The 11,736-nt window shown below is 44.6% G+C and overlaps 1 protein-coding gene across 1 annotated transcript; it reads left to right on the top strand.

Moving 5' to 3' along the window:
• Positions 1 to 8,744: 8,744 nt before the first annotated feature.
• Positions 8,745 to 10,319, top strand: LOC133910600 (uncharacterized). Its single transcript, XM_062352942.1, has 2 exons — positions 8,745 to 9,754; positions 10,271 to 10,319. Exons 1-2 carry the CDS (start codon positions 8,745 to 8,747, stop codon positions 10,317 to 10,319), a joined length of 1,059 nt encoding a protein of 352 aa, XP_062208926.1.
• Positions 10,320 to 11,736: the final 1,417 nt, after the last annotated feature.

The raw sequence follows: 11,736 nt of genomic DNA, 5'->3' as shown, positions 1-11,736 counted from the left end.
TAGCCATGAACCGGCGGTGATAGTTCGTCATGTATCACTGCCGGCTCGTATTATGAGCTGGCAATGATAATGGGTATCACTGTCGACTCATAAGAAGAACCGGTAGTGATAATGGGTAAGCAGTGACTGATCGGGTGAATAGTACCTAATCGGGTATCACTGTCGGCTTGTGTTATGAATCTGCAGTGATGGAGACATCACTGTTGGTTCACCCCAATCACTGACGATAAAAAACATGAGTCAACAGTAATAATAGATGACAGCTTATCTTTGAAAATTCATAACTTTTTCATACGAAGTTGGATAGGGACAAAATTTATATGAAAATTATAGCTCTCGACGAGATCTACAACTTTATAGTTAAATTATTTTTTCATTTGAAGATATTTAGATGTCCAAATAATCGTTTAAATTTTCGGACAGAAGAGATCAAAAGAATTGCATATGCTACTATTATCACAAGTACTTCTATGCTAGAATGGTAAGGATGTATCGCACGAGCTGAGAGGTCTCAGGTTCAAGTACCACGAACCGCACACACGCGTATTTCGCGCGAATAATCGGACATGGGGATTCCTCGGGTGCAAAATTTATTTATTTATTTATTTTTTTCGGCTCAAAAAATCAATCGAGGGCAGACTGTATCACTGCCGGCTAAAGCCTTCAGCCGGCAGTGATAACCCCTTCATTGTCGGTGTCTGGGCCAACAGTGATAGTCTCCGACTATTATTGCCCGTTGCCCACTGCTGACTCTAAAATCGGCAGTGATTGTCACTTTAGAGCCGACAGTAATAAGGTTTTCTGTAGTAGTAATCTAGAGGTTGGAGGGCTCCAGCTCCCTATTACAGTGGAAGCTATCCCCGTAGCCTTCTAACATTTTTTTTGCCATGAAAGAAGAAAAGAAGAGAGAAAAAAGAGGGAAAAGAATGAGAGAGGTAGATGAGATTTTCTACCTAGCTCCTCTGCATCCACCACAGGGTTGGAGATATTTGCAATGGTATAAAAAATTATTTCAAAATTTTATATGCTTGTATGTCATCACCTCATCTTCATGTGTGGTTTTTCTTTCAAAAAGTTTCATACTTCTAAATATGTTTATTTTATTTTCACGATTCTATGGAGGGAAGGTTTGCACTGAATATTTTACCTAGACGTTGAGGCCTGGGGTTTTTTTTACAGCACTTTAGACGCATAATCTTACCAAATTGAGTCAGTGCACGCCTCCTTCAGTGGCCACTCAGGTTGCGCCACGCTCGCATGCACGATGATCTGTACATGATCAGGACGCCGTCGGATCATTCAAGTTGAAGGCCCCGGGACGAGCGCAATATACATCATGAGCATTCAACCATGCATGCATACTAGACTGGGCCAACAGAAAAATACATCGTATGGTCGAGTCCGGTTGATGCAATATTATGCCTGTCGGAGGATTAACTCTTATCGCAGGGATCCTGAGAGATCCTTGTTTGAGATTCGGTCGGAGGATGATTCTGAATATATTTGCGGGAGAAATAAATGGGTATAAATGCAATAGCAGGTAAGGTGGAATGATCTAATGCAGAACGCAGTAAATGCACTGGAGGAATTTTTAGACAGGTTCGGGCCGCACTGAGCGTAATACCCTACTCCTGTGTGGATGCTATAAATGCCCTGAGAATGTCTCTTAGGAATGTGCTGGTTACAAGAATGTCTATCTATCCAATGTGCTGGTTATAAGAATGTCTATCTATCCAAGAGCTTCGGGCTCCTTGTTTTTCGGTGGTCTCAGCTTCTATGCTTGTACGAAGATATTCTTCGGTCTCTGAGCAAGTGTCTGAGAGTTTGAGTGTTCCTCTCTTCTTCAATTAACTTAGATTATCTTTGTCCATGCCCGCTGGCTCCTTAAATACTCGCCGACAGTAGCGTGCCCTGAAAGGGAGGGCACGAGTTCCAAGACGCTATAAATGGAAAGACAGTCATCATGGCCTCTGCGCGAAGTGACGGGGGGTTGAAAACGCTCCCCCCGCCCGGTCTTCGATCGTCATGATGGCGCTGGCAACGGGCGCCGTGGAGAGAGCCCACCGGGCAGCCGCAGAACGGTCTGGCGTGCCCGTTCGGTCTTGTACGCCTGTCACATCAGGGCGGCAGGCGGGGCGCCTCGGGCCTTGCGACGCTATCCCGAGGCACGTCGAATGACGTGGGATGGGACCCGTGTATTAAATATCCCCACGTCCTTCTGCCAGAATATGGCAGGGACTGATACCGAGCGTGACCGGAGCAGTTAGAGGTGACAGGCCACGCGCGCTCTTAAATGCGGCATCGGGCCTTTCACAGGCTAACACCTCACCGCTGGACCCCCTGTGGGGGCCACCGACGAAGGACTTGTCAGGCTGTCGGGGAATCGAGTGCTCGGGGGTCACTGTTCACCTCCCCGAGCACTCTCTCTCGGGAACGCCCTCTCTTGGTCCTCGGGGAACAGAGTGCTCGGGGGCCACTGTTCACGGTCCCGAGCACTCTCTTCCGAAATTGACTGTTCGGGTCCTCAGGGAACCGAGTGCTCGGGGGCCACTGTTCGTAGCCCCGAGCACTCTCTCCCGGAACTACCTTCCTTGGATCCTCGGGGTACTCGGGTGCTCGGGGGCCACTGTTCGCAGCCCCGAGCACACCCTTCCCGGTACTCGGCTTCTCTGGTCGTCGGGGGACTCAGGTGCTCGGGGGCCATTGTTCATAACCCCGAGCACTTTCTTCCCAGTCACTTGGTCTTCGCAGATCATCGGGGAAACCGGGTACTCGAGGACCACTGCTTGTGGCCCCGAGCGTCTTCTCCAGGGACTTAATCTTTTCGTACCTCGCGGAGATGAACCCCACAAGAAGACGCTACGTCGTAAAATGCTAACCTAGCCTCAAGATTTGAAGACCCTTAATTCCTGATTCACCGACAATGCCTATAACCGATGCGCCAATTAACTGAACCTAATATATGAATATACATCGTCTCATCACATTGCAGCTGATATGATCGGTGCAGTGGTCACTGAGGGAGGCGTGCTTAGCTATCGGTGCATTTATCATGCTCTAGCCTTTAGCTTGTGCATGTATGTGCCCGAGCACCGCTTATTCAGTTTTGGATATGTACGTACTCGGTCGCTCATGCAATAATGGACGAATAGACTTTAGTTGCGATCGGTCGGCAGCTCCTTTTCAGCCCTCAAAATTGATGCTAGCCTGTTCGTTTCGACCAAAATTTAGTAGTACGACTCGTACTGACTTCCCTCACTTGTATACCCCCCCCCCCCCCGGTACGTAGCCAATCATTCTATTAATGAGTCAATGACTAGGGTACAATGAGAGATGGGACGGACTGCACTTGCGGCTAAATATACCATCGATCATCTATTATATTTAATGATCGATCTCTGAATCGTCGGTCATGGAAAAAGAAATCATGAACATCTACGTACTTTGCTATCTGTTTTGTAGGCCACCTGCTTAACTTTATGTGACTGATTGGTGAATCTTATCGCTTTATCAAGTCATGCAGCAGAACAACGGAGTTGGTCATACTTGAATAGAATAAGTCTATATAACCCTCTCACATATTAACGATTCACTACTTAACCCTGACGTATGAAATTAAACTAATCGGTTCCATCTATTTAACCCCTTATAGCGGTTTCACATTGCGATTTTGCCTTATTGCACTACAGCAAACATCTCATCAGTGACGGTTCAAAATCATCATCAGTGACGGATTTTAAACCGTCACTGATATTCGGCACTGACAGTCAGTGACTATAAGTGCTAGCTCTAGAATTGATACTAAAAACACTACCAGTGCCAGTTGGACTGATAGGTGAACTATTAGTGTCGGTTGGTAGCTCCAATCGGTACTGATAGTCGATCCCTGATTTAACGTTTTTGAGGCTGAAAGGAGCAAAAAAAAATTACAACTAGAGGCACCTGACCCATCATTGCATTGCCTGACTGAGCCCAACAATTCGCAAGTCACACGATTTTTTTTCTCACATGCGGCAATTAGGACTCGAACTCACGACCTCACAGTAGATGCACGTGGAACCCCTCTAACCATCTCAGCTCTCATTCGTTCGTGAGTATAATAACAAAACCAATCCTTTTGACATCTCCTGATCGAATATTTGAACGGCTATTATTTGGACATCTAAATGATCTTAAATGAAAAATGTTATCAATTACAAAGTTATACATCTCGTTGAGTACTACAATGTTCATAAAAAGTTTGTCTCCATCCGACTCTGTACGAAAGAGTTTATGTCCAATCCATACAGTGTTCAGTAAAATAGCCATAACTTTTACATACGAAGTCTAATTTCGATGGTTGACCTTTACTTTCGAAGCTAATGACGAGACGCATCCGAAAAAAATAAACGTCTTTAGACCTATACCTTCTTTAACCCTAAAAAAAGGCTCGGACGACCCTCGACAGGACCTCTAAATTTTTGGATGAAAACTAACTTTCTCTAATTTGCCTGATAATTTTTAGAAATATAGTGCTACATCAAGACAAAAGTTTGTGGTCAAATATGTGGCTCTCTCTGTACCAGTTTTAGATATTTATTTGTGGATCGATATGGCTTTGAATAAAAAAGTGATCAACTACAAAGTTTTAGATCTCGTCGAGACCTACAATTTTCATATAAATTTTTTCTCCATCCAACTTCGTATGAAAAAATTATTCATTTTTTAAGATAGGCTGTCAATCAACCACGGTGGTCAGCTGAAACTTTGTTATGATTATTGGGCATCTAAATAACCTCAAATTAAAAAGTTTTCAACTACAAAGTTGCAAATCTCATCGAGAGCTATAATTTTTATATGAAGTTTTTCCTCATCTGATTTTGTATGAAAAAGTTATAATTTTTTTAAAATAAGTTATGATAATAGCAATTATCAGTAGCGGTTCGTGGCTAAATTGACACTGATACTAACTATCAGTGACGGTTCATGGCTAGAACCGACATTAATCTATCAATATCAGTTCTTGCCTAGAACCGGCACTAATACTGATTTTTCAGTGCCGGTTCGTGGCTAGCACCGGCACTGATAGTCTCCTCAGTTGTTGTTCACGTGCGGCATTTTAAGAACCGGCACTGATACGTCTTCAATAGCTATCACTGTTGAACTGGCACTGATAGAGTGCTACATTTGACACGTTCTGTAGTAGTGTTGGCGGGCCACGCTGGCTTCTCTACCCTGATGGCACCTGGGCCCACTTATAAGTAACCCTATCCTCCCTCACTAGCCCCTCCCTATCCTCTGTTCAGCCAATAGGATGAGCTCGCCCATACTGTTCCTTGTCGTGCAACTATCCAGATCCAAGTGGCACCTCCCCACTTCTTCCCTCTCTCCAATTCCCTCTCTCTATCTTTGTCTCATACCAGTCGAGCACCATAGCCGAGCCGCTGAGGCCGAGTGTCTAGCCACCGCCTTGAGGTCATCGAATCGCCCCTCTCAGTCCCTTCTACTCTTAGTACACTGATCCAGCTCAATGTAGCCGCACCACGAGGGAGGCAAAGAAAGAAATGGCGAGCAAGGCAGTCACCGTCGGCGGCCTCATCCACCGCATCACCTCCTCCTACCTCTCCAATTGCCTCCCCTAAAACTACACCCTCCGACAAGATGCGTGTGATGGATGCCGCCATTGTCACTGAGCTATGCCACCTAGCATGCCTCCGTGATCGCTTCCGCTGCTCTACCACCACGGGCCACATCCCGCGCCCCAACCCCGTGATGCCTCCGCTCCACAAGGTTGTCACGCCCTACAAGGCCGCACTTGACGACCTCCAATGTCATCTCCAGACCAAGCAGGCCGAGGTCGACAGGTTCAAGGAGAAGCTCACCATTGCCACCAGCCGCCACAACGCGCGCCACCACCCATCCAAGCAAAATGGTGCCAAAGGCGCGCCGACATCGGAGTTGTTCACCTCCTGCATCAATGCACCTTCTCCACCTAATGCACACGATGTCCCTCAGCAGCTTCTCCACACGGGAAGCAACAACATCAACGGTTCCAGCAACGCTCGAATCTTAGCGGAGGTGAGAGAAAGGGCGACGAAGTAGGGGGGGAGTCAAAACCACTAGCGGAGGGGCACATATCTCACTGGATCTAGCTAGGGAGTGACGGGCAGTGCTTGAATCCAGGCCGAGCGAGAGGGTGATCGAATGAGGGAGTGAGGACTATGTAGGGGAGGAGAAGAAGTAGGTGAGTTGGGGGAGGGAAACAAAACCTTAAAAGCAAGCCCGGGTGCCACACAAGCTGACCAAGCCAATGTGGCACACCAACGAGACAAAACCGTCCAGTGAAACCACTATAAGGAGTTAAATAGATGGGATTGACTAGTTTAGGGGGTAGAATACCTAGTTTGGTATGTCAGGAGGTTAAGTAGTTAACCCTTTACGTGAGGGGGGGGGGTCATATAGACTTATTCCTATTTGAATTCCAAACTATGCATGTACATGCATGACTCGTATTCACTACTACAGAACTAGTCATAAGTGTCGCCTTATCAGTGCCGGTTCAGTTAAAGTCGACACTGATAGGGTATTAGTGCCGGTTGGTAGCAAAACGAAGCATCAACCCACCCATTTAGATAAAAACCGACACTGATAACTAATATCAGTGCCGGTTCATAATACGAACCGGTACTGATATTAGTGATCGGACCTAAAATTGCAGTACAATGGAATTTTGGCTCGCGATTTTGGCGTCCGCTAATATCAGTGCTGGTTCCTAATACGAACCGGCACTAATATTAGTCGGACCTGAAATTACAGTGGAATGGAGTTTTGGCTCGCAATTTTGGCCTCCAGCTCGGTCGCTGCTCCGTCCTTATCCTCTCATCCATCGTACTCATCCTCATCCCTCCTCTCTCTCGTCCAACTCCACTCCAGTCTCCTCCCACGCCCGCCGTGCCCCGGTAGGTAGCCGCCACACCGATTTCTCCGGGAACACCACCACTCCAATCTCCTCCCCAAGACACGAAGCGAGCGGGTTACCGGCCAGCCCCTGAGGCTCTGCCGTTGACTCGCCGTCCGCCGACCACGCTGAGGCTCCAGTTCCAGATCCGCAAGGAATCTCCTGATCCTCCCTTCCTGCTCCACGCGAGCTTGTCATGCTCATCCACAAATGCGAGTCAATCCATCCGCGTTCTTCTATTGTTCTTTATGCTGGATCTTGCTTACTGCTAGCGGCTAGCCTGTTATAGTGCTACTGCTACATGTATGCAGAGAAGTCACAGATGGTATGTGTTGTTCGTGCTTCCTGCTTGCCTTTTTTAGTTGGAATCCTTGCTTGCTTGAGTAAAGATTGTGCCAACGACTTGATACGAATGTTCTGTATTTGTGGAGAGAAGAGACTCTGGAACGAAGTGACTGAGTGTGAACAGTCACATGATACGAATCTTCTGTATTTTTCTCATTTAGCTTGTTGAAATGGATGCTATGTGAGATGATTTGGTTTGAGTGTGAGATGTGTTTGTATGGATGAGAGCATGATAGCGGTGGTGGCGGCAGGAGCACAAGCACCACGGCGGTGGTGGCGGCAGGAACGGCAGCCGAGCCGGCTTGTTTATTTTTTGGGCTTGGGAATCTTTTTTGCCGGTTGGAGGTATGAACCGGCACTGAAAAGAATTTTTAGTACCGGTTCTAAACCCGACACTGATAGTCATTGACTATCAGTGCGGAGTAAACAGTGCCGGTTGAAAAACCAGCAGTGAAGCCAATTTTTAACCGGCACTAATCCGTAGTTCTGTAGTAGTGATTGGCACATGCATCTGCATTCCATTTGTGCAAATTTTTTACAGCTACAATATAATTTCAATATTGACTATAGTTTTGTTTTCATTTTGGAAAAATCATAATACAAAAAAATTGTAGTTTTCTTTTCTTCATTCTGCTGTATACATTTCTAGGTAAGGAACAGATTGACTAGGTGACCGTAATGCCTTCGCTGTAGTCCACGTAAATTACCACATCTTTCCCACAACCCATTAATCAATGTCGTGCTTGAAGATTTTATATATGAACCCGACCATGCTTAAATTGCTAAGAAAGATAAAATGAATACACTAGATTTTGATCATTTGGGTTTACATATGAATTTTTTATTTGCTTCAACAAAAGGAATATGAATTTTGAACTCCTTCCTATGGAATCTAACTCAAACTTTGATCTTGAAATCCAATACATTTTGTACATTTATCCCTGATATGTGCGGTGACTTTTCAGTCTTCAGACGAACAATAGTCTTTTTCTTTTCCTTTTTTTTCCTTTTGACGATGGGACTTGAGCAAGAGTCAATGATATCAAGTACCAAAAAGATGACTCAACTTTGTGTGCTGCATTTTTTAGCTACACTACCTGCCAGCCTACTACCACAAGACCATATGACATGCATTGCCAAGAGGATAACATCGCATCCTAACAAACTATATATATATATATATATGCTTCCTAGTACCACCCTATTTATATCACCCCCATCACCCTGGCTTACACCCTACCTTCCCATATATCTCTTGTTCCCTTAGCAAGAAAGAGAGTCTGAACAGCTAGGAAGAGAGAGAAATAGAGAGATGAGGAACCACAAGCTAGCTCCTATCACTTCCTCCTCTTCAAAGAACAACAACAAACAAGAACAGTCACACCTCTCGGGAGCTTACATTAGGAGCCTTGTGAAGCAACTTAGCTCCTCATCTACAGCAAGATCCAAAGACCGCAGCACCATGGGCACCAAACCACATAACCAACCACAACAAGAAGATCAGCCACAAGCCCAAACAACACCGCAGCAGCAGCCACACAAGAAGCAGGTAAGGAGGAGGCTGCACACAAGCAGGCCATACCAGGAGAGGCTGCTCAACATGGCAGAGGCCAGGAGAGAGATTGTCACAGCTCTAAAGATCCATAGGGCCTCCATGAGACAAGCTAAAGAGCAGCAGCAGCGACAACAACAACTGATGCAACTGCAACTGCAGCAACAAAAAGAGCTTCATGTTGTGCAAGAGCAAAGCCAGGCAGCAACTCGATCTTCTGCACCTATGAGCTACGGTTCCTACTCTGATTACTTGCACAATTCCCCATTTGCACATTTCACTGCTCCTAGTAGCTATTCATCCCCACTCACTTACAACACACCAGTTGCGCCGCTGGTTGATTCTGAGCATGATTTAGATCACTTGATCCCTCTTCCTGCACAGCCACTAGGGCTAAACCTTAGCTTCCAGGGCTTCAATAATAGTGTTGTCGGTGATGATACCAAGAACAGTACTTGTTCGTTTGATCCTCCATTACTCCAACCATCCCCTACTTCTTCCTACTCAGTCTATTCCTCTCCGTCGGTGACGATGGCGAGCCACGACTTGTCATCGGTCATTACCACGGAGAACACTTCATTGGCAGCAGATGCATCACTACACCGAGTGCTGGATGATGAGGAGATGGCAGCGATCTACTCGATCGGCGAGCAGCACGACATCGAGTGGAGCGACACCATGAACCTGGTCACGTCGGCATGGTGGAGCGAGCTCCTGGACAGCATCGAAGGCAGAGGCAACGGCACAGTCCAGCAGGAGGTCGGAGGAGCTGCAAACACGACGGATGGTGCATTGGTGGACATGACCGATTGGTTTAGCGACAGCCTTGGCCAAGAGGCTACCAAAGAAACCAATTCTGACGTCCTAGAGATGCATTTGAGTGATTACTATCATCAGGACGAAGATGTCTCCTTGCCCTGGTAAGTAATGCAAAATTATATGCTATATTACTGGCCGGTTTTTCTCAATTTCATGTTTTATGTTTCAACTAATCTAAAACTTAAATCAAAATTGGCCATGGTTCTAAGTAGTGTTGTCGTTAAGAAGTAAAAAACTATAAATTAGTAGAACAAAATTCAACATTATTTATTAGCAACTACCCTATGGCCCGATTATATATAGAACACCTGTTGCAACAGATAAAAAAGAACAATGTAAATCGCCTGTTCCTTGCAGTTGATTTTAGCAATATTTACTCCATATTGATCACTGTAGCAGGAAGCACCAGTGCACATCATTTTTTATTTTTCTACAAATTAAAAATTATAGAATGCAAATCTGTCACATGAAAAATATAATATTTGTTCCAAATTTGCTCAAGATGCATGCAAAACTCAGTTATATCCGTTTGGAGTAGATGGATATAGAGTAGGAGGGATAGATGCAGGGTAATGTGCCGTTTATTGGCTAATGGTGAATATTTCTCTTATTTGCAGTTTGGACATGGGAGAAATCGAAGGAAGGGATGCGGAATGGTTCTCTTGATCATCGTCGATCTGTCATAAACCTACGCAAATAATTTATCGAAGAATTGCTCCATTTTTCTGGCATGCATTTCTCTGTACCTCAAATAATAAATGGCTGCACTACTAGTAGTATATTGAAATGTCAAAGATTTGATCCCAAGGATTGTGCCTTTACTGATGCATTGAGTACCGTTTGTGAATAATCTCTGTTCGCTTGAACATATTTGTGGATGGCACCAGTATTTTGTGACATTAATTGTCTATACAGACGCAGTGGCGGATCCAGAACTATGAAGTAAGGAGACTCCTCCTCCTTTTATCTTCTTTCTCTTCCATGCCTAAAAATTGAAGGAGTGCTCCCGAGGTAGGGGGCTTGAGCCCCCCTGTCCCCTGGATCCGCCACTGCACACAGATGTAGTTACAATGTTATCTATGCTTTTCAATAATTACAATACATGTTCTGTTACTCAAACTTCAAGTTTCACGTGTAATTTTGATTGATAAATTAGTGAACTCTGAAATTTTGGCCTAAAATATGTATATATGCGTATTTTGTAATTCTTATGAGTCAGTGCTTTCTTCATCTTATTTTTACAATTCCTAATGTAACTAGGCCTCCATTTATAATTCTACCAGAGCATGTTCAAATTTTTTTGAACAAACTACCTTCTCATATATAACTTGAGCATACTTGCTCCATTATTTTTAATTTGTTGTTATTGATTTCTTGCAGTTTCAGGATGTGGTTTTCATTTTTCTTTTTCTAAGTTCATGTTGTTAGAATTAATTTTCCCTTGATAAATTACAGTATACTTCACTAGGATTACACAGCATTTAATTTTGAACATTGCTTACCTTGCAAAAGAAGTCACATTGCTAAAAAAATAGGTTTCACATTCATAAGTACTTAACTTTGGCTTCCTTAATTAGCCATAACATAAAATTTCTATATCAACTTGGCAAAACTAGCTACATCAATTTTAAGTGTTCCTCATATGAACTTGAAAATCTAGGATAGAATTTCGATAATGCAATTGAACTCCTTGAAGAAACTGATAAGTGCACGAAACCCATGGTTCCGTCCGAAAATAAGAGAAATAAAAAAGCTACCCTGCATTTTCCGTTGTCGCGTCGTCAAACAAGTCGACCGGTTTGGCTGGGACATGCATAGGATCGCGTCATCAAGCAACTAGGTTGGCAGACTGTGATGCCTCTCTCTGGTGACTTGTGCCTGTTATTGCAAACACTGATGTTACTGTCCCACACTAGCTGCCATTGCACAAGTACACTGAGGGAGGGGAGCTCTGTGCATGTGTTTCACTCCTGACTACACAACTTAGAGCAACCACAATGTAGTAAAAAACCAGGTAGTAAATAATAAATACCAGCTTACTATTTGGTAGTAGCCACTGTGGAACCCGGTAATAAGAAAAAAA

This window comes from Phragmites australis, chromosome 3, assembly GCF_958298935.1.
Source record: "Phragmites australis chromosome 3, lpPhrAust1.1, whole genome shotgun sequence".
In the NCBI taxonomy this organism is placed as follows: domain Eukaryota; kingdom Viridiplantae; phylum Streptophyta; class Magnoliopsida; order Poales; family Poaceae; genus Phragmites; species Phragmites australis.
The sequence above is the reverse complement of the archived record's forward strand: the minus strand, read 5'-3'. Positions and strand labels throughout refer to the sequence as shown.